This window comes from Apodemus sylvaticus, chromosome 17, assembly GCF_947179515.1.
Source record: "Apodemus sylvaticus chromosome 17, mApoSyl1.1, whole genome shotgun sequence".
NCBI classification, from domain to species: domain Eukaryota; kingdom Metazoa; phylum Chordata; class Mammalia; order Rodentia; family Muridae; genus Apodemus; species Apodemus sylvaticus.
Window position 1 is genome coordinate 70,678,372 of NC_067488.1, and position 22,123 is coordinate 70,700,494.

General features: G+C 47.6%; 1 protein-coding gene across 1 annotated transcript; it reads right to left on the reverse strand.

Moving 5' to 3' along the window:
* Positions 1-2,882: 2,882 nt before the first annotated feature.
* On the reverse strand, positions 2,883-19,291 carry Tmbim6 (transmembrane BAX inhibitor motif containing 6). Its single transcript, XM_052160393.1, has 10 exons — positions 19,214-19,291; positions 10,632-10,717; positions 10,140-10,248; positions 8,152-8,272; positions 7,157-7,205; positions 6,963-7,060; positions 6,714-6,793; positions 6,111-6,211; positions 5,482-5,557; positions 2,883-4,446 (listed from the first exon to the last, which is right to left on the reverse strand). Exons 2-10 carry the CDS (start codon positions 10,685-10,687, stop codon positions 4,423-4,425), a joined length of 714 nt encoding a protein of 237 aa, XP_052016353.1. The 5' UTR covers positions 10,688-10,717; positions 19,214-19,291; the 3' UTR covers positions 2,883-4,422.
* Between the last annotated feature and the right edge of the window lie 2,832 nt (positions 19,292-22,123).

The window sequence follows — 22,123 nt, forward strand, 5'->3', positions numbered from 1 at the left end:
AAAACACAACAGCAGAATGTCATCATCCCATTGTGAGGAAAGAGCAGGAATGAGGTCTTCCTGTCTCAAAACCCAAAACAATCGAATAGAAACAAAAAACAATTTTCTTTCTTTCCTCTCTCTCACTCTCCCTCTTTCTTTTTCTTTCTTTTCCAAGACAGGGTTTCTCTGTGTAGCCCTGGCTGTCCTGGAACTCATTTTGTAGACCAGGCTGGCCTCGAACTCAGAAATCCGCCTGCCTCTGCCTCCCAAGTGCTGGGATTAAAGGTGTACACCACCACTGCCCGCAACAATTTTCCCTTTAGTTGTTTTTCCGTTATAATTCTTACTGATCCTTAAATTGTTCCATGTTGAGCTAGCCTCGTTTCCATAGGTTTGCCATGGAGTCCTCTTGATTGGTACCAGTTGTCTTTGATAGAGTTCACTACGTAGCCTAGGCTGACGCCTAACTCTCCTAGGTGTGTGTGTTGGGGAGTCTCCCGAGCTTGTTTCGGATGGAGAATCCCAGGCTCATTTCCTGCATCTCTTGTCACAGACTTCTTGGGTCTGATTCACCTAGAAACAGGCAGGGAGCCGGGAAACGCCACCTGCCAGTCTCTAGTCCTCAGGGTAGAAATTCAAGCCTAGCCTTTGTCTGGTTTTTGGATCCCTCAGTTGCCTGCAAGAAAGTACTCCTTAGTGCCTCCCTCTGGAGTCTTTGGTAAACGGTGGCCTACTTACTAATTATAACCCTAATTCCCTTTTCCAGCTGTTCTAAAGCCTGCAAAACCTGTGCTTTCCAGCGCCGAGTCCTGTGTGCGCATGCGCATTGCTTCACATCATTTCCTTAGCGGCAGCCTCCGCTCCAATGCCTTCGTCTCTTCACTGTCTCACGTTAACTCAACCTTCAGGATTCAGCCTTAACTCATCTCCAAAGAGCATCCCAGACCAGCAGGACTGTCTCCCACTGCTACCTCAACCCCAGTGTGTGTGTGTGTGTGTGTGTGTGTGTGTGTGTGTGTGTGTGTGTATGTGTGTGTGTGTGAGTGTGTGTGTCTGTCTGTCTGTGGATTCCATGTTTGCCTCCCAGGTGATGCCCATGCCAATTCTACTTTTCCAAGAGTTCTGAGGGCCTGAAGTGCAGCCAGCTTGCACTGCAAGCACGGATACACTGAGCCTCCTAAACATGCAATATTTGCATGCAGCTACCTGTGCTATTGGACAATGACGGCCCAATTGGGACCCACCTTAGTGGATCTCCACATTGGAAGAATAGTCAGCCCTAGTCCAAACACTGTTAGGATCTTTTTTCCAGTGCAGGAACATCCATCGCTTCAGAGTGTCTTCTCCCATTTACTGTCCTCAGATGAACACTGCTGGGGGGGGGGGCGGGGGAGATGGAGAACCGGTGTTTGCTCTTGCAGCTTGTACTGATTACCGAGATTTGGGGTGAAGAGTTTGCTGAAATTGATTTAATTTTCCCTCTCATTCAAAGGGCAACAATAAATCCAGGGCAGAGAGGCTGACAGTCCTCAGCACTGCCTGCACACACTAAGACCAGGGACCCTCGCAGGCATCAGTGTGTCACCTGGTGTGCTGCTGGAGGTCACTGGCCGCATGTAGCAAATGCACCTGACTTCCCTGGTTAATGAAACGGAATGGTGAGCCGCACCCTGGGTGAAGGAGACCCACAGAAACGTGGGGAGCCTGCTCCAGTCATCCTGACCTCCTCCTTCCCCACCACCCCAGCAACCTTAGAATGGAATGTAGGAAACGGTGTTTAAAAACAAAAAACCGCCTCACAGGTGCAGTTACAAGCCACTTTGGAGAGCCTGACATTTGTAAGCAAGTCAAATCCGGTTGATGATTTGCAGTAGAGGGCCCCAAGTTCAATTCCCAGCATCCACACCAAGCAGTTAAAACTGCTCCAGGGATGTAAATTCTGAGAGGAACTCTCTCACAGAGCATCATTTTTCTAAAGTTGGGTCCAGGAACTCATTCTGTGCCTTCCTCCCACACAAGGATAAATGTGCCTTTCTTCAGTTGAGCAAAGTAGCTGTCTTCAGTGGGGCTGGGGAGGGGGGGCGCGTATTTGAACACTGGAGCACTTGGCCCTTCGTTGGTGGGGCCATCGGAGGTGTGACCATGTTGGAGAGGCCTGTCACGGAGACAGGCTGAGTTACAGACTCTCACCATTTACAGCCGGGCGGTGGTGGTGCACGCCTTTAATCCCAGCACTTAGGAGGCAGAGGCAGGTGGATTTCTGAGTTCGAGGCCAGCCTGGTTCTACAGAGTGAGTTCCAGGACAGCCAGGGCTACACAGAAAAACCCTGTCTCAAAAAAAAAAAAAAAAAAAAAAATCCAGAAACTGTACCCTCCCTCTTCCGTGGTACTCTGATCATGGTGTTTTACCTCAGCACAAAAATAACACAGATGGTGATTCATGGGTCCAATTAGGTCACTCTCAACAAGCTCCTACAATGTACACTACATATAACCATGTTGTGTGTCAGCTGAACAGGGTGAGCAGAGCAGACTGAAGTCATCTCACGAGCACACTTGCACGGTTTCCACTCACTAGTGCTCCTGGGGAGGAGCCTGGCCACCGGAAGTGAACACAAGTACTTGAGGGTGAGCCACACCCCTGGTCCTGAAGCTGTGCACATCCCAACTGTAGCTGTCGCAACCACAGACAACCCCAAAGGCCAGGCTGAGGAGAGGGTTCTGGAGGAGGCCTGGGCTGGACAGAGATCTCAACATTAGTGGCATGCTGGGCCTAAGTGAGCGCCCTGCTTCTGTCAATGGAAAGCACACACTGGGTCCAGTCAGCCCAGTTCCCACTGACGACAAGTGTGCCAACCCTAATCCAGCCTGCCCCTGACTTAACACACCGAGACACCGGGAAAGGTTAAGGAATTTTCTTTATTTTTTACAAATTAAGACTATGTAGATATATTTTTTTTAATCAAAAACACAGTTGTCTTCACAGTATGAGTTAGAGAACGCAGCCTGAGCTGGAACAAAGAACAGGGACAGAGTGGAGATGGCGAGGACACCTGTGTTAAAAGCCTGTGAGGCGTCTTATTTAAAAGTAGTTTTATATCTTTATCATTCTTGGCACTGTTTCTAAAGAAAAACTCCTTTTTCCCAAGCAAATAAGCACAAGAGGTGGAGTCTGGCTTCAAGAGGTGGAACTCAGTCAGGCCCTGAGGCCCCGCAGTGGTGTATTCAGGGCAGCTGCCACCGCCCCTTAGTGCCCCATCCAGAGCAGTTTCATGGGCAGCGACCAGCAGCCACTGTGTCGACTGCACTGGCTGTGAGCAGAGCCCAAACCGCCATCCTACTGTAATGGCCACGGCCACTCTGGTGCCACCTTTCTGTACAGTCTGTGGTGGCCCACAGTTTGTCAATAGGCTTCTGCCCAAAAGACCAAAAAATTCTGGAAACAGGTGAACAAACCAAGTAACTAAAGTGCATCTGTTAGCAACTGCTACCTGTTGCCTCACAGCTCTGTCCTGACTCCCAGATCGTGTCCAGGAAGGCAGAAAAAAAAACGCACTGAGGAGCTTCTGAGTCATGAGCCCCCTCACAGAGCCCCGCCCCAACACACGCACGGTCACCGGGCGGCAGCCCTTACCTGCGCTCTCTGGCAGGACTCAGTGCGATTAGCCCTGAGGCCCAGCCAGTCTCCTTTCTCATCCTCCCCCAAGACTTAACCACAGCCACCTAGGAGACCAGTCAGTAACAAAGGTTGATAATTTTAAAAACCAACGAAGAATACACTAGGGAACCTTGGGATTGTCTCCATCTTGCCACACACTCAGACCACTTCCTGTTCCTCCCTGGTACTCAAGCCTTCCCACCCCACAGATGGAAAGCAGGTAGGTTCCCTGAGGGAGGGCTGCTCAGGAGTGGAAAAGAGCACTCACAAATCCACGTCCCTTCATCATGGCGAGGCGGAGAAAAGGGCACGTGCCAGACGGAATTACGCAGCAGAGGAAGGACGCACCCACCACAGTCCACTCTGTGGCGGGCCTGGCAGCTCCTTCCCAGGGCAAACACGCTGCCCAGTCCCCCTGGAACTGTGAGAACAGAACCACAGGCCCAAGAGGGTACAGTCAGCAGTGCAGGGTCCGTGTGTGGAAGCGCGGCAGGGCGCAGACTTCTGCTCTCACTTCTCCTGGTGCACTGGCTGCCGGAGCAGAGCAAGCGGCTGTGGTGGGCCTGACAGAAGAGGGGGAGAACCCCAGGGTACGAAGCCAAACTCCAAACTAGATTCACTAATCAGTTTTTTGATCAAAAAATTCAAAGTAGAGAAAACCACAAAGTACAAAAGCTTTCCTGATGCTTTTCATTATCATAGAACACGACACCTGTGATGTGTGCAAAGAAATGGGGCGGAGGGAGAGAAGGCGGGGAAGGCGGGGAAGGCTGGCGGCCAGCTCACTTCTTTTCTTTCTTCTTGTCCTACAATGAAGACAATCACCTAATTAGTTCTCCCTCTGACGAACGAGCCCATGAGTGAGTGCTGCCAAGGGCGTGGAGGATCGTGGACAGTGGGCAGAGAGATGAGGAGCGCTCAGAATGAGAGCCCTTCCAACCCTAGGCGTGGGCCAAGACAGGACACCAAGTCCAGCAGCGGGGGCAACCAGCACCCAGATTTCTGTGTCCCGCCCAGCCGTGGCACAGTCCACACAGAACCAGCAAGCCTGTCACCTCTACGGCACCACACTCACTGGCTGGTATTCCTAAATCAGGTTTATAAATGAAAGCTCACAGGTTCCTCTACTGTTGGACTATTAAACTAGTTTCAGGGGGAAAGAATTAAGATCAACAAAAATAAGATTAAGAAACAGGAGGGGGCCAGGGAACTAAGCAACGGTTAAGAGCACCGGCACTCGGGCAGACCCACGCTGCGGCTCACAAGCGTAACTCCAGTTCTAGGGAATCCAGTGCATGCAGTACACATGCACACGTGCAGGCACTCAGACATGCTCATTAAAAAATAAAAATAAAAATAAAAAAAAGCTGCCGGGCGGTAGTGGTGCACGCCTGTAATCCCAGCACTCTGGGAGGCAGAGGCAGGTGGATTTCTGAGTTCGAGGACAGCCTGGTCTACAGAGTGAGTTCCAGGACAGAGAAATAACAGAGGTTACTACACGTCCTCTGTGACACCATTCTCTGAGTCCTGACAATCTTTGTAACCTTCAGTTCCGCATACAGTGCTACACACTGCTTTCACAGACACCAAAGCTGTCTGCCATTTGAGACTCCCCTTGGGGATCAGGTAAGATTTAACAAAGTCTTTTCCTCAGCGCAGACCTGTGGTGTACCTCAGCGTGAGGGACCTGCCTCCCACAGACTTCTGTTCTACATTGGGGACAGCCCACTTTCCAAGATCTCCCATCCAGCAGGAGCTCCTCTGTCCTGCGCAAACTGCAGGCTGTCTCCACAGAGGCTGAGCAGGAGCCCCGCCCTCCTGCAGGCTGCAGGCTGCCTCACCTTCTCATTGAAGGCCAGGATCAGCATGAGCTTCCTGAAGAGTGTAACGAAGTCCAGGAAGAGGTCAACGCAGTGCCTGAAAGACAGGGACCACTCCACTTTCACCTCCCGCTCTCCTTCAGCAGGAACACAGGGAGCCCCCAACCTGGGCTCCAACACCCCACCGACAAACAGTCGGGAATCCTTTTGAACTCAATAAACCCACAAGGCATCAGGAGACTGCTCTGAACAGAGACCAGGTCTGCCTGGAACTACCCACCACCACCACCTATGAGGAGGCTGCAAGGAGCTCCACTTGACAAACCAGGCGCACCCTCTCAGTACCAGGGAAAGCAGACACTACCGGCTGCCTGGAGGCGGGGTGGAGCTTAGTAGCAGTCTGCCTGGCCAGTGTGAGGTCGCATCCTGCTTGTCCAGAGAATGCCTGCCTAGCATTCTCATCAGGCCCTGCTTCTAATCCCCAGGCCTGCATAGACTGCTGGTGCATGCTTTTAAACCCAGCACTCAGGAAGTAGAGGATCAGAAGTTCAAGGTCACCCTTAGCTACAAAGTGAGTTCACAAGTCTGTACAGCTATGGGATGGAACAGTGTCTCTCTCACGCTGTGCCCGCCAGGCAGAGCACACTTACCAGATGTAATCCTTATCTCCGCTCTCAGCCTTCTCAATAATGAGCTGAGTATCGAAGAGCACGAAGCCGCACATGATCAGCAGCCCCATGTACAGGTGTGCCTGACAAAAGCGAGGGACAGACAGTGACATGGCCGACCACACACTACCCACAAGTCCATGTCACTTCCCAATACAACGCTGCCCTCCCGTCCTGGGGTCACTAAATAAACGGAGTAAAGCCTGTTCTCCTGAGCTGCTGACCACTGCCTTCCCGCTGAGGCAGAGGCTACAGTCCATAAAGGCTGTGAAGGTCTGAAGGGCACTGCCCAAAGACAGTGAGGTTCTATAAGCCTCACCTTGTTAGATTTAGAGTTAGGTAAGAAAAGTGCACGAGGGCTGGAGAGATGGCTCAGCAGTTAAGAGCACTCACTGCTCTTCCTGAAAGTACCGAATTCAAATCCCAGCAACCACTCAGTGGCTTACAACCATCCGTAATGAGATTTGATGCCCTCTTCTAGGGTGTCTGAAGACAGCTACAGTGTACTCACATATAACAATACATCTTTTAAAAAAAGAGTGCACGAGGCAAAAAGCTGTTGGAAAGTTCTCGATAGAATCTCACCTGGAACAGCCAAATGGATCCAAAGAAAAGGTTCCCCAGAGAGGACAAGAACATGAGGCTCATGGCTGACATCAAGACACCTGTAAGACACAGCGAGAGCTGTCATGGGAAAGCCAAAGCAGGGCACACAGTTCATTGAGGCCCAAACCAAGGCTTTTAATTCCACCCGAGTCCCCAAAGACGCAAGCAAGAAAGCACGGCCTAGTGACTGCCTGGTAGAGCAGAGCCCAGCCTGTCTCCAGTTCATACCTCCCAAAAACAGGTAGCTCCGGCGCCTGGCATAGAGGGCGCTCAGGCTGAAGCAGGTGAAGATCATGGCCGTGCCCATGAAGGCCGTGGGGAGGATGCTGTGAAGGACAAGGCCGTGAGTCGGGAGCTACAGTCACGTGCTCTGTATTTAGAAGGCACGTCACAACGGTGCACAGAGTAGACAATACAGTTACCTGGGGTTGACAGCAATGCACAGCTCCAGAGCAGGTCCCAGGCCAACTCCTAGAAGCAAACCCCAGAACACAAACGCCATCAGTCCTGAAGAGGACCCCCATCCACAGGCTGGCCACAGGCATTCGCTCTCATTACAGAAACAAGCACAGCAGTCAGGACAAGCCTTTTTACTCTATCCTCCTTTCCTCCTTTTTTTTTTTTTTTTTTTAAAAAAAGGTTTATTTATTATTATAATATGTAAGTACACTATAGCTGTCTTTAGATGTCAGATCTCATTACAGATGGTTGTGATCCACCATGTGGTTGCTGGGATTTGAACTCAGGACCTCTGGAAGAGCCATCTCTCCAGCCCTCCTTTCCTCCTTTTAAGAGAATATATAACTAAATCAACTGATACATCTGTCCTCTGAGCTCAAAGCCATGGATGTCTTCTGGAAGACTAGAAATTAGAAACGAAAAGGCAAGCTGGGCTGTGGTGGCGCACGCCTGTAATCCCAGTACTCTGGGAGGCAGAGGCAGGCAGGTTTCTGAGTTCGAGGCCAGCCTGGTCTACAGAGTGAGTTCCAGGACAGCCAGGGCTACCCAGAGAAACCTTGTCTTGAAAAAAACAAATCCAAAAAACCAAAAAAAAAAAAAAAAAAAAAAAAAAAAAAAAAAAAGTCACGAACCTCCTTCATTTAAGCATTTTTTTAATATATAAAAATAAGTCACAGTTGCTGGCTAGAAGGTGCTTAACTATATTTGTAAGGCAGGCCCACATCAAAGAAAACAGTACAAAACAAAACAACCACCCCACCAACCTCCAACACAAATCTTCTGACTGGTGAGCACCAAGCCAGGAGCCCGGAAGGGAGAAGTCACAGCAATGAAATGGAAGGCGGGGAAATGAGCTGCTATGAAAGATTTGCACAAAGACAAACAACCATGTGCCCATTGGGTGAGTCAGAGTTAACATTAGCACCTCCTCCTGCCCTGAGACCACCTGTCCACATACCTGTAAGGAAGGCGAAGCCAGCGAGAAGTCCCAACCGTTTCTGCTCGGTCTCATGGCTGTGAGGTGTTGCCATCAGCCAGATCATCAAGGCCAAGGAGCCCAGGGCAGAGAGGAGGCCAGCCTGTCAAAGCCGGTCAAACACACGGAGTTAAAGACTCACTTTGTATGTTTATATACTCATCTGACACTTTTAACATCTGCTTCACTTAGAGGCAGAGGAAAAGGTAGATGTTCTCAGAGTGGATGTGGGCAGGGTCACCAGAAGCCTTGAAGGCGAATGCCAGGAGCACAGCTGACACCAAAGGCTTCGTGGTCCATCAATCACAGAACTTCTCCAGCCAAGCCACGGAGCGCTGGACAGACATGCATCTGTCACGAGTAGAAATGACCCCCTTGTGTCCACTTAAAGGAAAGAGGGGTGGCGGGGGGGGGGGGGGGGTGCGGTGGCACACCTTTAATCCCAGCATTTGGGAGGCAGAGGCAGGCGGATTTCTGAGTTTGAGGCCAGCCTGGTCTACAGAGTGAGTTCCAGGACAGCCAGGGCTACACAGAAAAACCCTGTCTCGAAAAAAAACAAAAAAAAAAAAAAAAAAAAAAAAAGGAAAGAGGAAACACAATCACCTCTGGACCGGGGCTGCCTGATTCCCCAGGGCTCAGCAGTTAAATAAACTCGCTCCAAGGCCCACACAGGGCTGTGCACATGCACACATCCTCATGGCTGCTGGGATGATGGAAGGCAGACGGGTTCCTGGGGTCCTGCTGCCTCTGCTCCCCGGTGCTGGCCTCACAGGTACACACACTATTGTCTGCCTTCTAGGTTTAAAAACCACTCAGCTACTTTTGAATTTCCTACAGTAAACACTAGTTTTGTTGACAAAAATAATTTTTTTTTTTAAAGGAAACCATGGTGGGGCAGTAGTGGTGCACGCCTTTAATCCTAGAACTTGGGAGGCTGAGGCAGGTAGAACTTCCAGCCAGGACTACATGAGAGGCAGCTAAATGAATACATCAGGCTGGTGTAAGAAGCATGGATGAAGCCCTGGGTTCAATCCCCAGCACATGAAAAAGCACCAAGGGGGCGCTAGGCCTGAAGGAGCAGCTGTGAGTGAGCACAGTCCGAGCCCGCTGGGCGCTACTGTACAGTTTGCAAACGGTGCTGAGCAGAGATCCCAGAACATGGGAATCCTCACTACAAAGGCAGTCTGCTTGAGAACGGACTGCAGTTTACATTACTCCACACAGCACACAACCAGAAAGCAAACGGACCTAGAACTTGCTTTGAACTCAAGGATCAAAGGTTCCTAGAGCAGTTTTTCATATAATCTTGGCAGGAGACGCTGGAGCAAAAGGATGGTCCGTGACAGTGGCAGACACCGATGTTAAGTGTCCCTCTGTACCTAGGTTATAACAGGCACCCTAAAGCCTGGCCGCCGGCAAGCTTCAACCTCCTTGGCTATTCTTTAAAAATAAAAAATGTGTCTTCTACTTCTGCCGGGAAAACCCAAACGCTCCTCTGTTAAGAGGTTGAAGGTTTCCCCAGGCATGAAGATAATTAAACAGGTCAAATTTGTGCAATTCCCAATCTTGCCTCTTCTGATAACTAACTGTACAACTGGTTCCAAGTGTGGCACAGTCACTAAGGCAACAAAGGAAAAGGTGGGACACAGCACCATGCCAAGGAGTGCCAGCACCTAGCTCACGCTGAGGTGGGGTCTTGTACGTCAGTCGACATCAGCTATATACTTCAGGGCCAAGTGCCCAGTGGAAGAGATTGCTGTGGTCAGTGAGTGGCTAGAGGGAGACAGTTACCAATAAACTCAAAAAGTTTCATAATGTCCTGAATTATGGCTGGCTGAGTTCTGAAATCAAACTACTGATACAGATATTAAAGAGGGGCAAAGGAATAGCTACCCTATTATAATCTGTGTTTTGTACCCAGAGAAAAAACTGAATGAATGAAAGAATGAATGAATGAGTAAGAGACATACCTGGATGAAGCGTGTGACCACATGGACATAGGCCCCCGCCGCCGCCACAAACATACATAGTGCAAAACTGGCATAGACCTTCTTCAGGTGCTGCTGTGTCGAGGGAGTTCTAGGAGAGAGTGTTCATAGTCCATCAGGTCTCGAGGTGCGCACTCACCTAAGCTACAGTTATGTCTCCCTCCTCTGCCAGAGGAGGAAGCGAGAGTTAGATTATGAACAGTTGGAGATACTTTGGGAAGAACATATGTGATAATAAAATAAAATAGGAATGTTTGGAAAATAAGTTAACAGAAAATTTAAATCCTCAAGAGCCCAAACCCAAAATACACGAGGACTGAGTAACCAGAGCAGAGCGATGGCTTGCCAGAGACTACGCGGCACCCGACCCTGACCTGACCCTGGGCTTCTCTCGACCAGCCTGTTACTGATGCAGAGAAAAGACACTAGGTATGACCAGAAATGCAAAGGCCATGGCAAGGTCACATCACTTACATGTGGGAAAATTTTAAGAGGGCATCAAAGTTGATCTTCCGATCAAATATATTCATGGCTCCAAAGTCTGTTCAGCACAGCCTCCGCTGAGAAGAAAGAAAAGTTCATTTATAGACACGAGGACACATAAGAGCACAGGTACCTTTCTTATTTAAACAAAAAACAGTATTCGAGTTTTGAAAAATTAAGAGTTCCCCCATCACTCTTCAAAAGACATGAAACATCTTATCCCTAAAAGTATTTCACTATCATTAAGACAGTTTATAAGAGAAATTTTCAATTAGCAATCTAGTTAAAGGAGCCTACTACCATCAGGGTGTTCGTTTTGTTGTTTCTGGCTTTCATTCTTTGAGTGTGGGGGTCCACATGAGTGACAGTGTCGTGTGAGATGAGAGGTCAACTTCTGGGAGTGAGTTCTCACCTGCCACACACAGGCAGCACTGGGTGTCAAGGGCTGAACTCAAGGCTCACATAGCTAAGGGCTTCCACAGCCTTGGAACAATTACACCATTGCTCCAAGACACTAGAGAACGCGATCAGACAAGGAGCCTCAAGGATCAAGGGCACTTACTCATTTATTTCAGACACAGTCTCACTATATAGTCCTAGCTGGCCTAATAATGTTATTGTTTGATTTTTATGGGTATGTGTTTGTGCACGTATACATATGAATACATGCATGTATGTATGCATATATATGTACACACACACACATGAGCGTATGAGCACCACATGCACATAGTGCCCAAGGAGGCCAGAACACAGTATGTGATCACACGGAGCCACAGCTATAGAAGGTTATGAGTCACCTAATATGAGTGCTGGTAACCAGACAGAGCTTCTGCAAGAGCTGCAAGCGCTCTTAGCTGCTGAGTCACCTCTCCTGCTCCCTCCAAACTTTTCTGTTGGTTTGTCTGAGATAGGATCTTACTAGAGGCACTGACTAGACTGGATCGTGCTGTATAGACCAGGCTGGCCTTGAACTCAGCTCCACCTGCCTCAGCCTCCCAAGAGCTGGGATTAAAGGCTGGGATTAAAGGCCACTATGCTTGGCTCCTTGGAGGAAAGACTGTAATCATATACACACTCCCTTATATTCTTTTCAAATCTTTGTATTTGTATGTATGCGACTGTGGACATGTGCTTGCTGTAGCGTGCATGCTGAGGTCAGAGGACGGTGGCCTCGGTCCTCACCTCCACTTTGAGACAGTCATTTTGTTCTCACTACTATGAGACAGGCTAGCTGGCCTGTGAGCTTCTAGATATTTCATTGTCTGTCTTGTTATCTCCCCCACCGTGCTTGGCGTGCTTGGTGTGCTTGGCCTTCACACCGTGAGGACTTACATTTAGGGCCTTCCCATTTTCATGGGACACATTAGCCACTGAGCCACCTCTTCAGCCCACCGGATTTTCTCCCCTTAGAGTTCCTAAGTGTTAATTATCTACTTCCCCTCCTTCATATAGAGCAATATTAACATAAAGACTTAAAATGTTTCCTAAGTGATATACACAATGGCTCTAATATTTAAGTGTACATATTCTGAAAACTCGTCAAAACCAGAAAATGATGATGCAGTGTTATCCCTGGGTACAGACCTTATTCCAGTTTTCCCAACAGTTCCAATATTAGACAGCATTTCAGAATCAAAGCAGGGCATCCGCCACTCCCTTCCCACCGTGACCCTTGGGGAGTCAAAAATGTGGGCAGTGTAACCACCTCCCCCACCACCCCAGAAATTTAAAAGCAAAAACCAAAATCCAACCGAACCACACCCAGGTTACATCACAACACTACTATAGAGCTAGATTAAAAAAGTGTTGCTCTTTCTCTCTCTCATGCAATCCCAAACATTCTACAGGATCAAATCTAATCAAGAGCTTTGATCTTTCCTAAATACACCTGCCTCTAGTTCTTACTAAACACACAATGCCCATTCTATTCCTAATTTGCCAAAAAGGGGGGGAGGGGAAAGGGGAAAAACCATTAACTTGCAATCAAAGTTACAATCTTAAGCAGAAAGATGCATTCTTACAGTTCTGGAAGTCACCACACCAAGGCTCTCTTCCCTCAGAGGAAACAATCACAAAGGTTCCTGGCTGGCTTCCTTAGACTGCCTCCTTTCTCATCACAACCCTGCTTACCTTGACTCTTAATTCAGTTTCTAAGAACAGATCTGGAGAAGCTGCAAAACCTACTACAGCTGCTGCTTTCCTCTCCAAGTCACCAGCCTCTGCGCCTTCTTGATCCAGATGGTGCAACTATTGCAGGCTGTTGCGAGGCCAAGCAGTCTTCCACAACCACGATGAGTTCACTCTCCAGAGAGCACGCTTACAGGACGTACAGTCCAGCGACTGGAAAGTGTCTGTAAGGCGTCCATTAACACTGCTAATGACATCCCCAGGGAGAACCTGCAACCCACAGTCAAGTTTCTCAGCTCTCCCAGCCTGGTGCGAACGCACATCTTGCTTCCAATTTCAAGCATCAACGGGGGAGGGGACCTAAAATATACCCAGGGGGCTGTTCGTCAGAAAGGGGCAATACTCATGTAATCAGACCCCTCTGAGAGGAAACTGACAGAGAGTACAAAGAACTCTTCTTTGCCAGTTTGCTCTTTGACATGTTCCAGAAGGTACTGCCTGCCTCTCTCTGGGGCTTTTGGCTGATTAAAGGGGCTGGAGAGGACTCAGCAGCTATGAAGACTGCTGGATGCTCTCTCTCCCAGGACCGGCCTCGCACCCACATCGGCCCCCAGCTACAAGCCAGTTCCAGGGGATGCCATGCCCTCTTCTGACCAAGGGCACCAGGCACACGTGCTGCACAGACATGCTTGCACACAAATACTCACAGTTTAAAAAAGCAAAGTATGAAGAAACCTGTAGGTAAGGATGAGGCTATCAAGTACTCAGTTGACTTGACTCACTAAGTCATACACATCACCCTTCCTCCTCAGGCATCGCTGTGAAATGCAGTCTCACTACGCAGCCAAACCTTTCATCCTGAGTGTCCCAAGTGCTGGGATTGCAAGTGTCACACCAGGGTAAAACTTGCACTGTTTGGTTTCACTACCTATTTCAATTTTTAAAACCACAACAGGATTTCTCTGTGTCTCTAGCTGTCCTGGAACTTGCTTTGTGGACCAGGCTAATCTCACACCTGCCTGCCTGTGCCTACTGAGTGCTGGGATTAGAGGCATATACCACCACACCCAGCCTATGTCAAAATTTAAGTGAAATATGTATGTCAACTACAGCAAGTTTAATACTGTTACAGAAGCGTGGGAGGGCGATGAAGGCCCGAGAGATGGCTCACAGGTAAAAGCACTTGCTTTGCAGCCGGACTGGGTTCCACCCCAGGTCCCATAGTAAATGAAGAGTGCTAACTCTCAAGTCCTCCTCTGGCCTCCACATAAATGCTGGGTCATGCCCACACCCAGGGTCACACACAGCACGTACAGACACAGTAATAAAGTCCTCTTCCGGCCTCCACATAAATGCCAGGTCATGTACACACCCATGGTCACACACAGCACATACATACACACAGTAATAAAACTTCTAAACTTTTTTAAAGTAGTAATATACATACTTAATGTATGTGTCATTTCATTTTGGAAATGTTAGAATGGGGAAAGCAGGTGTCAGAAGGAATAAAATTTTGCTTGTATAAACAGAGATAAAATGGCCCTCAAGGTTCTGTTTCTGAGACAGAGTTTCACTATGTAGCCTTGGCTGGCCTGGTACTTAAGAAATTCAATTGCTTTTGCCTTCAAGGTGCATGCTGCCATGCCCGGCCCTGACTATATACATTTACAACAATACTGGACTGGAGTACAGCTCGCTTGCCTATCACAAGCCAAGCCCTAGGCTCAATCCCAGATAAAAAAAAAAAATATATATATATATATTTACTATCCCAGTGTGTGTAGTCCAAACTGCCCCACAATTCACTATATTACTTCTGATGTACAACTAAGACTATTGCAAAAACCAACTCAGGTATGTTGGCACAGTTCTGTAATATCAAAACTTGGGAAGACAAAGCCAGGATAAATTTAACTTTGAGGGGTAACCTGGGCTAAATAGTGAAGCTTCGTCTTAAAAAAGAAAATCACTGATCTATCTCATCATAAGCTCTAATTCATACTGAAACCTAGAAACAGATCCTTAGTTTTAGGAAAACTCAAGTCTTGAAATAGCATGAGATTATTTATACAAAATTAAATGGCAGTGCCTCCTGGGGTCATGGGAAATTTGCTTACACTGAATGTATAAGAAATGCTCAAGTGTTTTAGTTACAACCAAAATCCTTTGACTATATGCCTCATTTTAGACATGTATCTTTTTTTTGGGGGGGGGGCGGATCCCAAGACACAGGGCTTCTCTGTGTGGCCCTGGGTGTCCTGGAACTGGCTCTACAGACCAGGCTGGCCTCGAACTCAAGACATCCGCCTGCCTCTGCCTCCCAAGTGCTGGGATTAAAGGCGTGCACCACAATGGCTCGGCTTTATACCACTATCTTTAAGGCAGCAGGAACAGAATTAACAGAATCTATCAAATTCTGACATGAACATATTGCTACAGCTTTGCTGAAGTGTCACCAAAACTGTGGTTACCAGGGCCAGCCTCCTGCCAAAGCCACCCCAAATTATACAACAAAAAGCAAGAGCTGGGAGAAACAGACCATTAATCCTGGCATTCCGGAAAGCTAAATAGGATAGGAGGTTCAGCAATGTCCTTCATAGCTGAAACTTATTATACACACAACCACCCCAGCCTAAGGACGTGGCTCAGTGACAGAGCACTTGCCTAATGTGATCAAGGCCGGCCCTACATTCAACCACCAGTACTCAACCACACACAGACACATGCATGCACGACAAACACTTCCAAGTTTACTGCAAAGCAGCACCAAGGAAGAGCCAGGTATTTCTGTGAGCTCCTTTTGCTTGGGGGATAAAGCCTCTCCAGTCTTGTTAAATCCCTTATTTCCGGTCCAGGTACCCTTCTTACCCTTGTCCTAAAACAAAAGACTATTACCTAATAATGGTCATGCCTTCCAAGTGTGTACAGGCACAGACAAAACCTGCAGCACTGGACAATGACAGTGTGCTTTCAAAGCATGCAAAAGGCCCGGCCCACCACTGGAAAAAAACTAATTTTATTATGAAGGCTTGGCAATACTTCTCTACGGAGTCAGTGAAGTTAAATAGATAAGGAGGAAGTGTGGGAAAACAAGCTGAAGTAACTTGATAAAACCCACTGCTAGTTAGAACGCCCTTTGGTTAAGTGGCATGCCTTTCCCCTAACAGTTTCTCTTGCCCCAGAGGGCTTAGGAGCTCTGAGACAGCTTAGTAACCTCTAAGTGATAAGCCACCGTGGCGGACTTTGTTAAAGTACATTATTAGCTTAATACTTTTCTTGCCATCCTAGGAAGTAGTCAATTTCAAGACAATCCAAGGTATATCCTGTTTCAACTAAGACTGGGCCTATATCCTAAGACAGTGGTTCTCAACCCTCCTAATGCTGTGACCCTTTAGCACAGTTCCTCATGTGGTGGTGACTGCCAGCCACAAAATCATTTCCGTTGCTAGTTCGTAACTGTAATTTTGCTACTGTTGTGAATCATAAATGTCTGATATGTAGGATATATGCTTGGTGACCCTGGTGAAAGGTGCTATCCCACGGAGCCCTGAAGTCCTAGAGCTCTCTCTTACTTGAATCAACCCCCCCTCCCCCCCCCCCCCGGGTTAAGCTACCACTATTCATTTCTGGAGAGGAATGCCTCAGAACCAAGACAGTCATTGCTGAAGAAATGCCTACCACTTGCAATTTGAGACAGAGTCTCTCTCTATATATATAGTTCTGGCTATTCCATAACTCATAGAGCAAGCTGGCCTTGAACTCATGCTTATCAGTTTACCTCTGCTTCCAGAGTTCCGGGATCAAAGTGGTGTGTGCCACTTCACCTGGCTCAAATTTATTATTTGGAACCAACTCTGAAAACTGATGTTCCTTCTCTAAAACTGCAACTCTGTGGCAGAAGTGAAGCATAGGGCTTCAACGTCCTAAATACATACTCTTCCATTAGAAACCAGCTATCCCTCCCCGCAAAAGAACAAGCATAAGTCAGGAACAAAGGAGACCTGCAACTTCAACATTTATTTACTTTTATGTGCATTGGTGTTTCCCCTGCATCTGAGACGGGCCAGATGCTCCGGAACTGGAGTTAGGGACTGTGGTGAGCTGCCACACGGTGCTGGAAGAGCAGCAGTGCTCTTTGACACTGAGCCAAGCCCAAGCCCCAAACCCAAGTCACCCATTCTCAGCTTGCCCAGTAGAGCTGACTCAGAGGCAATCCTTTCTCTCTAGTCTTGAAAACTATATTCTGGAAATGTATGCTACCATGAAAATTCGGTCAGAAAGTCTCTGGGAACAAAAAGGCCTATGTGCCAGAGCCCAGGCCAAGTCACAGTACCTGCACACAGAAGGGAGAACATCGAGAGTTCCCCCGAGGGAGATTAATGCCCCTGGGTAGTTTATGAAATAAAATGAAACTCTTCAAGTCAGTACATTATCTCCAATGATAACAAGAATCAATTTGATCCCTTCTGGATGTTCAAGATGGTGGAATTAACAAAACAGAAGTGGGGGTGGGGGAGGCAGGTAATTCATGGCCTACTATTTAATTAAATGTGTTAAGTGTTTGACTTGCTAGTTTAGATGTTAAATACACCAAGATACAATAACATTAGCTTCACATTTGTCCAAGAAGAAAGAGTCACACATTAACGGCTTTTCTTAATGTCAGTGTAATAGTAGTGATAGAACCAGATCTGGAGTTTCAAGTCCTGCCTTTTCTACCACAAACCATGAGAAAATAGTTTTACTTAATCTCATTCCCCACTTTTAACTAACTTATGATTAATATCAGTTCTACTGACTCAGTAAGAAACAAGTGGATGACTTCACTGCAGGGTGCTAACCCAACAATAGTACTGATCTGACCAACATCAGAAAGTTAAGCCGCGGGAATCAGAATCAGCTTCAGGTCTCCTGACCTTTCCAGTGCGCACACAATAGAAAAACACACTTTCAATAAGTCAGTTCCTTAACTCCCTAGAACATATGTTGGTTCCTCCCACAATGCATTTCTACCAAGACCATGAACTTTATCTGTAACCAGAAGGAAAAACTGGAAATGCTAAGTATCCAAATCAATGTCTCCTTTTCCTAGTAGTCAGGAAAGCAAGGCTTCATTCAAATCGACAGGAGAGCAGGACTCGGGTGCAGAACCCGATTTCCTCATGGTGAATAATAGAAGAGGAAAACTGGATCTAAGTTACGGGCTGCGTTTCTCAAGGACTCCGGCCATTCTCGACTGGAGAAAATGGAGGGAAATCTAAATGTCTCCTTGTCCAAGTTAAATCAGAAAACAACTTAGACAATAAAAAAAACACCAAAGAAAGTAAATGTAGCAATTACAGACTTAAGTGTGTTCGCAGAAGGCATGAAAACGTGCTACCCGTACAGCCGCAAGATAAACTACATATAAATATTAATAAATAACTACAAAGTCTGCCATTGACCTTCAGTCTTAAAATTGTCTGTTTCTGGCAGTCAGCTCGTCTCAAGTGTTACACATTCACAGGTAGTTTGTGTAACTGGAGAGTCTCAAGTTCCAAGTGGTTTTGTTGTTTGGCCAACGAAAGCCTGGCTGGACAGGCAAAGCAACCTGGCCTGGCACCAGACAACTTGGTTTTGTTGTTGTTTAAAAAAGAAAAAAGAAACGAAGGCAGGCAGGCCAAAAGCCCACGTATCAGATCAGAGGAGATCTTGGACGTAAGTCAGTCCAAGGAAAACAGTGCCTGCCCATCGCCGCCCTTCCGGGGCAGACTTTGGGACTCGCCCAGGGTTCAGGATCAAGCAATCCAGGCCACCTCACCTGTCCAGAGGCAACCAATCAGATTGGAGTGGGGCTACTCCGTGGGGCTGGGGAGCCAGGCCGAGCCCGGGGCTTCTCACCTCGGCCTCTACCGTTGGCTTCTAAGTAACTAAGGAATCTCACGTGTCATAGAGAAGTGTGACATCACCTGGCCCTCCGTGACAGGGCAGTCTGCCTAACCAGGCCTATCTCAAGTCCCCAACCCCAGGCGAGGCAGAGGAACCCAAGAAGGAGCAGCGATCGCTGGGTGGGGCGGAATGACCACAACGACACAGCTTTCCCTTTCGTTTTCCTCAAAGTCAGGAGTGGGGGGCCTGTCCCGAATTCAAGCCCTGAACTCGGCTGAGGGGAAAGGGACGCAAGCGAGGTCGCTAAGAAGCCTTCGCCACCATGACAGGCCCAACTGCTCCGGGGACCCCCCGCAGACTCGCCCCCCGCCGGCGCTGCTGCGCATGCGCAGCACTAGCTCCTCTGCGTCCCTCCCCGCCCAGCTTTCTTTTTTCCTTCGATCTCGACGCAGAACAGACCAGGTTCCCTAAGGAGCTGATCTGTCCCGAGAACGGAAGCTACTACACACTCCCGCTCTTGCTCCCTCCATATCCCTCACTCCGCGTTTACCGGACCCTAGCTTCGCACGTACCTTCTCAGCCCACCTCTCCGGAGCCTCCCCGCTCTGCTGAAACCGGATGTGCTCTGAGTCTCCGGGGGTTGGCGCTGGAAGTCTACCCACACCCGCCCCCAGGGAAGCCCCGCCCTCAGACCCGCCCAGGCAAGTTCTCATTGGCCTCTGGCTGCACTGCCGCCTGTCCGTTGGCTGCACGTTCATAAACAGCAGCTGCTTTCGTAAGAGTTATTGGCTAATACCTTTGTCAATCAACACTGTAGCCACCAACCGGCACGTTAGTAATAGGCCTCCGCCTTCTTCCCCGTAGGAAGGATGGACGTCGTAGGTCTGTCGACCCAGGGACTAGGAAAAGTGAAGTGGGGCGTGTCAGGCTTAGATCGCTGAGGAGTGAGACCACCCATTGACATTAAAATGTCCCAAGATGCTGGTTTTAGGCTTCTCATGGAATGGAATGGTAAAGAAGGAAAGCGAGGCAGCCCTCCCTGGGGTCTCTTTTTTGGTTTGTTTTTCGAGAGGGGGGGAGGTTGTTTTGTTTTTTGAGTTTGTTTTTTTGTTGTTGTTTTTGTTCCGACGTACGCCACTGACAAATTACCCCAAGCAAACTGGCTACAAAGATCACAACCACCAGCATGGAAGTGGGTAGTTCTTTGTTGTTACTACAGGCCCTGCAAGTCAGGTGTACCAAGGCAGCAAAGACCTGGTCTTGCAATCTTAACCAGCTCTTTAGAGACCTGGCCAAGGGCGGTCAAAGAGCAGGTGGCTTTCCACCCTCCCCCTCTTAGGGCGTGCTCGCTAGTTGGAGCACAACCAGTGCAAGAACTAGTAAGGAGCCATGAAGCTAATTTAAGAGCACTGACTGCTTCTCCGAAGGTCCTGAGTTCAAATCCCAGCAACCACAGGGTGGCTCACAACCTTCTGTACAACTACAGTGTACTCATGTACATAAAAATAAATCTTAAAAAAAAAAAAAAACAGGAACCTTATTTTATTTTTATTTTTTGCGGTCTACGCTTTTAAAAATCGATTTCACAATTCATTAGTACCGTCTGAAATCACAAGTATAGAATAGGTTCTAACTGGAGCCTGGGTGGTCAAGGCCTGCATGCTGAACCAGCCCTGGAGGACTCCAGAGGGAGACAGCGTGAGGAGTGTGTGAAGGAAAGGTGGAGGACCATCTGAGCCTCTCAGTTCTGCTCCCAGCAAAGACCATGGTCTGAGCCAAGCTTTTATCTACACACTCAGGACGCAGAGGCAGGCAGATCTCTGGTCTGAGACCAGCCTGGTCTACAGAGCGAGTTGCAGAACAGCCAGAAATACACAGAGAAAACATGGAGAAAGGGGAGGAGGGGCACGACTGACCTGAGACAGAGACAGAGAGGAGGATGGTGGTGGTGGAGGTGGAGATGTGGGAGAGGTGGAGATGTGGAGGAAGCAAAGCAAGCTAGGATCTGGAGGTGGGGGTAGGAGGATCTGAAGTTTCTGGACAGCCTGAACACAGTACATCCTTTGTTCATCAGGGTACTCCCTGCCAAATATAAATTAGTTACGTAAATTAAAATTAGCAAGTTTAAAAAAAAACTTGCCAGGTATGATGGCATAGGCCCTTAAACCCTGTATTCAGGAGGGGGGGGGGCAGATCTCTGAATATGAGGCCCTTTTGGTCTGTATGGTGTGAGACTCTGTCTCAAAAAAGGGGGGGGCTGGAGAGATGGTTCAGCAGTTGAAAGAAAGCACTGGTTGCTCTTCCAGAGGACCTGGGTTCAGTTCCCAGCACCTGCTTGGTAGCTCACAACTGTCTGTAACTCCAGTTCCAGGGGATCCAACACCCCTCACACAGACACACATGTTGTGATAATCTTGGAATTTCGCGGTTTCTTTTAAAAATCACAGATGTGTTATAAGAATGTTTTTATTTTAGTCCCCGGTGTGGGACATGGGCCGCTTCAGCTTGTCCATAGCAACTAACTAGGATTTGCCTCGGGCTCCAGCGAGGGTGGCGATTTTGCCAGCTGCAGAGAGTTTTTTACAATTGTGTGACATTTGAAATTCTGGGGACTTTCCAGAGCATATAAAAATGCTAGGACCCCGAATGGTGGGATGGGTTGTTATTTGTTATTGGTTGGAGTTTGTTGGTGTGTCTGAAATCCCAGCAGTAGGAAAGTGAGGGTATGGGACTGGAGAGAGGGCTCAGCAGATAAGAACACCGACTGCTCTTCTGAAGGTCCTGAGTTCAAATCCCAGCACCCACATGGTGGTTCCCAACCATCTGTAAAGAGATCTGACGCCCTCTTCTGTTGCATCTGAAGACATAATAAATAAATCTTAATATATACAATGAATATATATTATGTACACATAATATATATATTATATATATGAAAAGTGAGAGTAAATAGGTTGAGTTCAAAGCTAATCTGAGTCACTCGCTAGCCTGAGCTATATAGACTTAGAAAAATCAGCTTTATTAGTTTTTATTTCTTGCTTAATTTTAAATATTTTTGTTCATTTTGATTAGTTTTTCCCAACAGGGAACATCCTGCTATGTGGGTCAAGTTGACGTAAAACTAGCCAGTACAACAGTTGAAGATCACTGATATGTGTATTCATATTTTTTTTTTTTTTTGCTAGGATTAAAGGTTAACCAACCTTTGGGTTCTTTCTTCTTCCTGACTGTTCTCAACAATGCTTCTATAGAAAACCATTACCAGATGTGAATAACTGTGCACTAAAAAAACATGTTTTCCTTATAAATATATACTTTATAAACCTTATACTATATACTACAAAGTATATATTATATACCTTAAAGCAAAATACTTGGTCCTTGAGTATTTTGCTATAGTATCACAAAAAGTGATTATATACTAAGACTATCAAAAGAACAAGTGATAGATCATATTATAACTCCATTATTTACACTTAGAG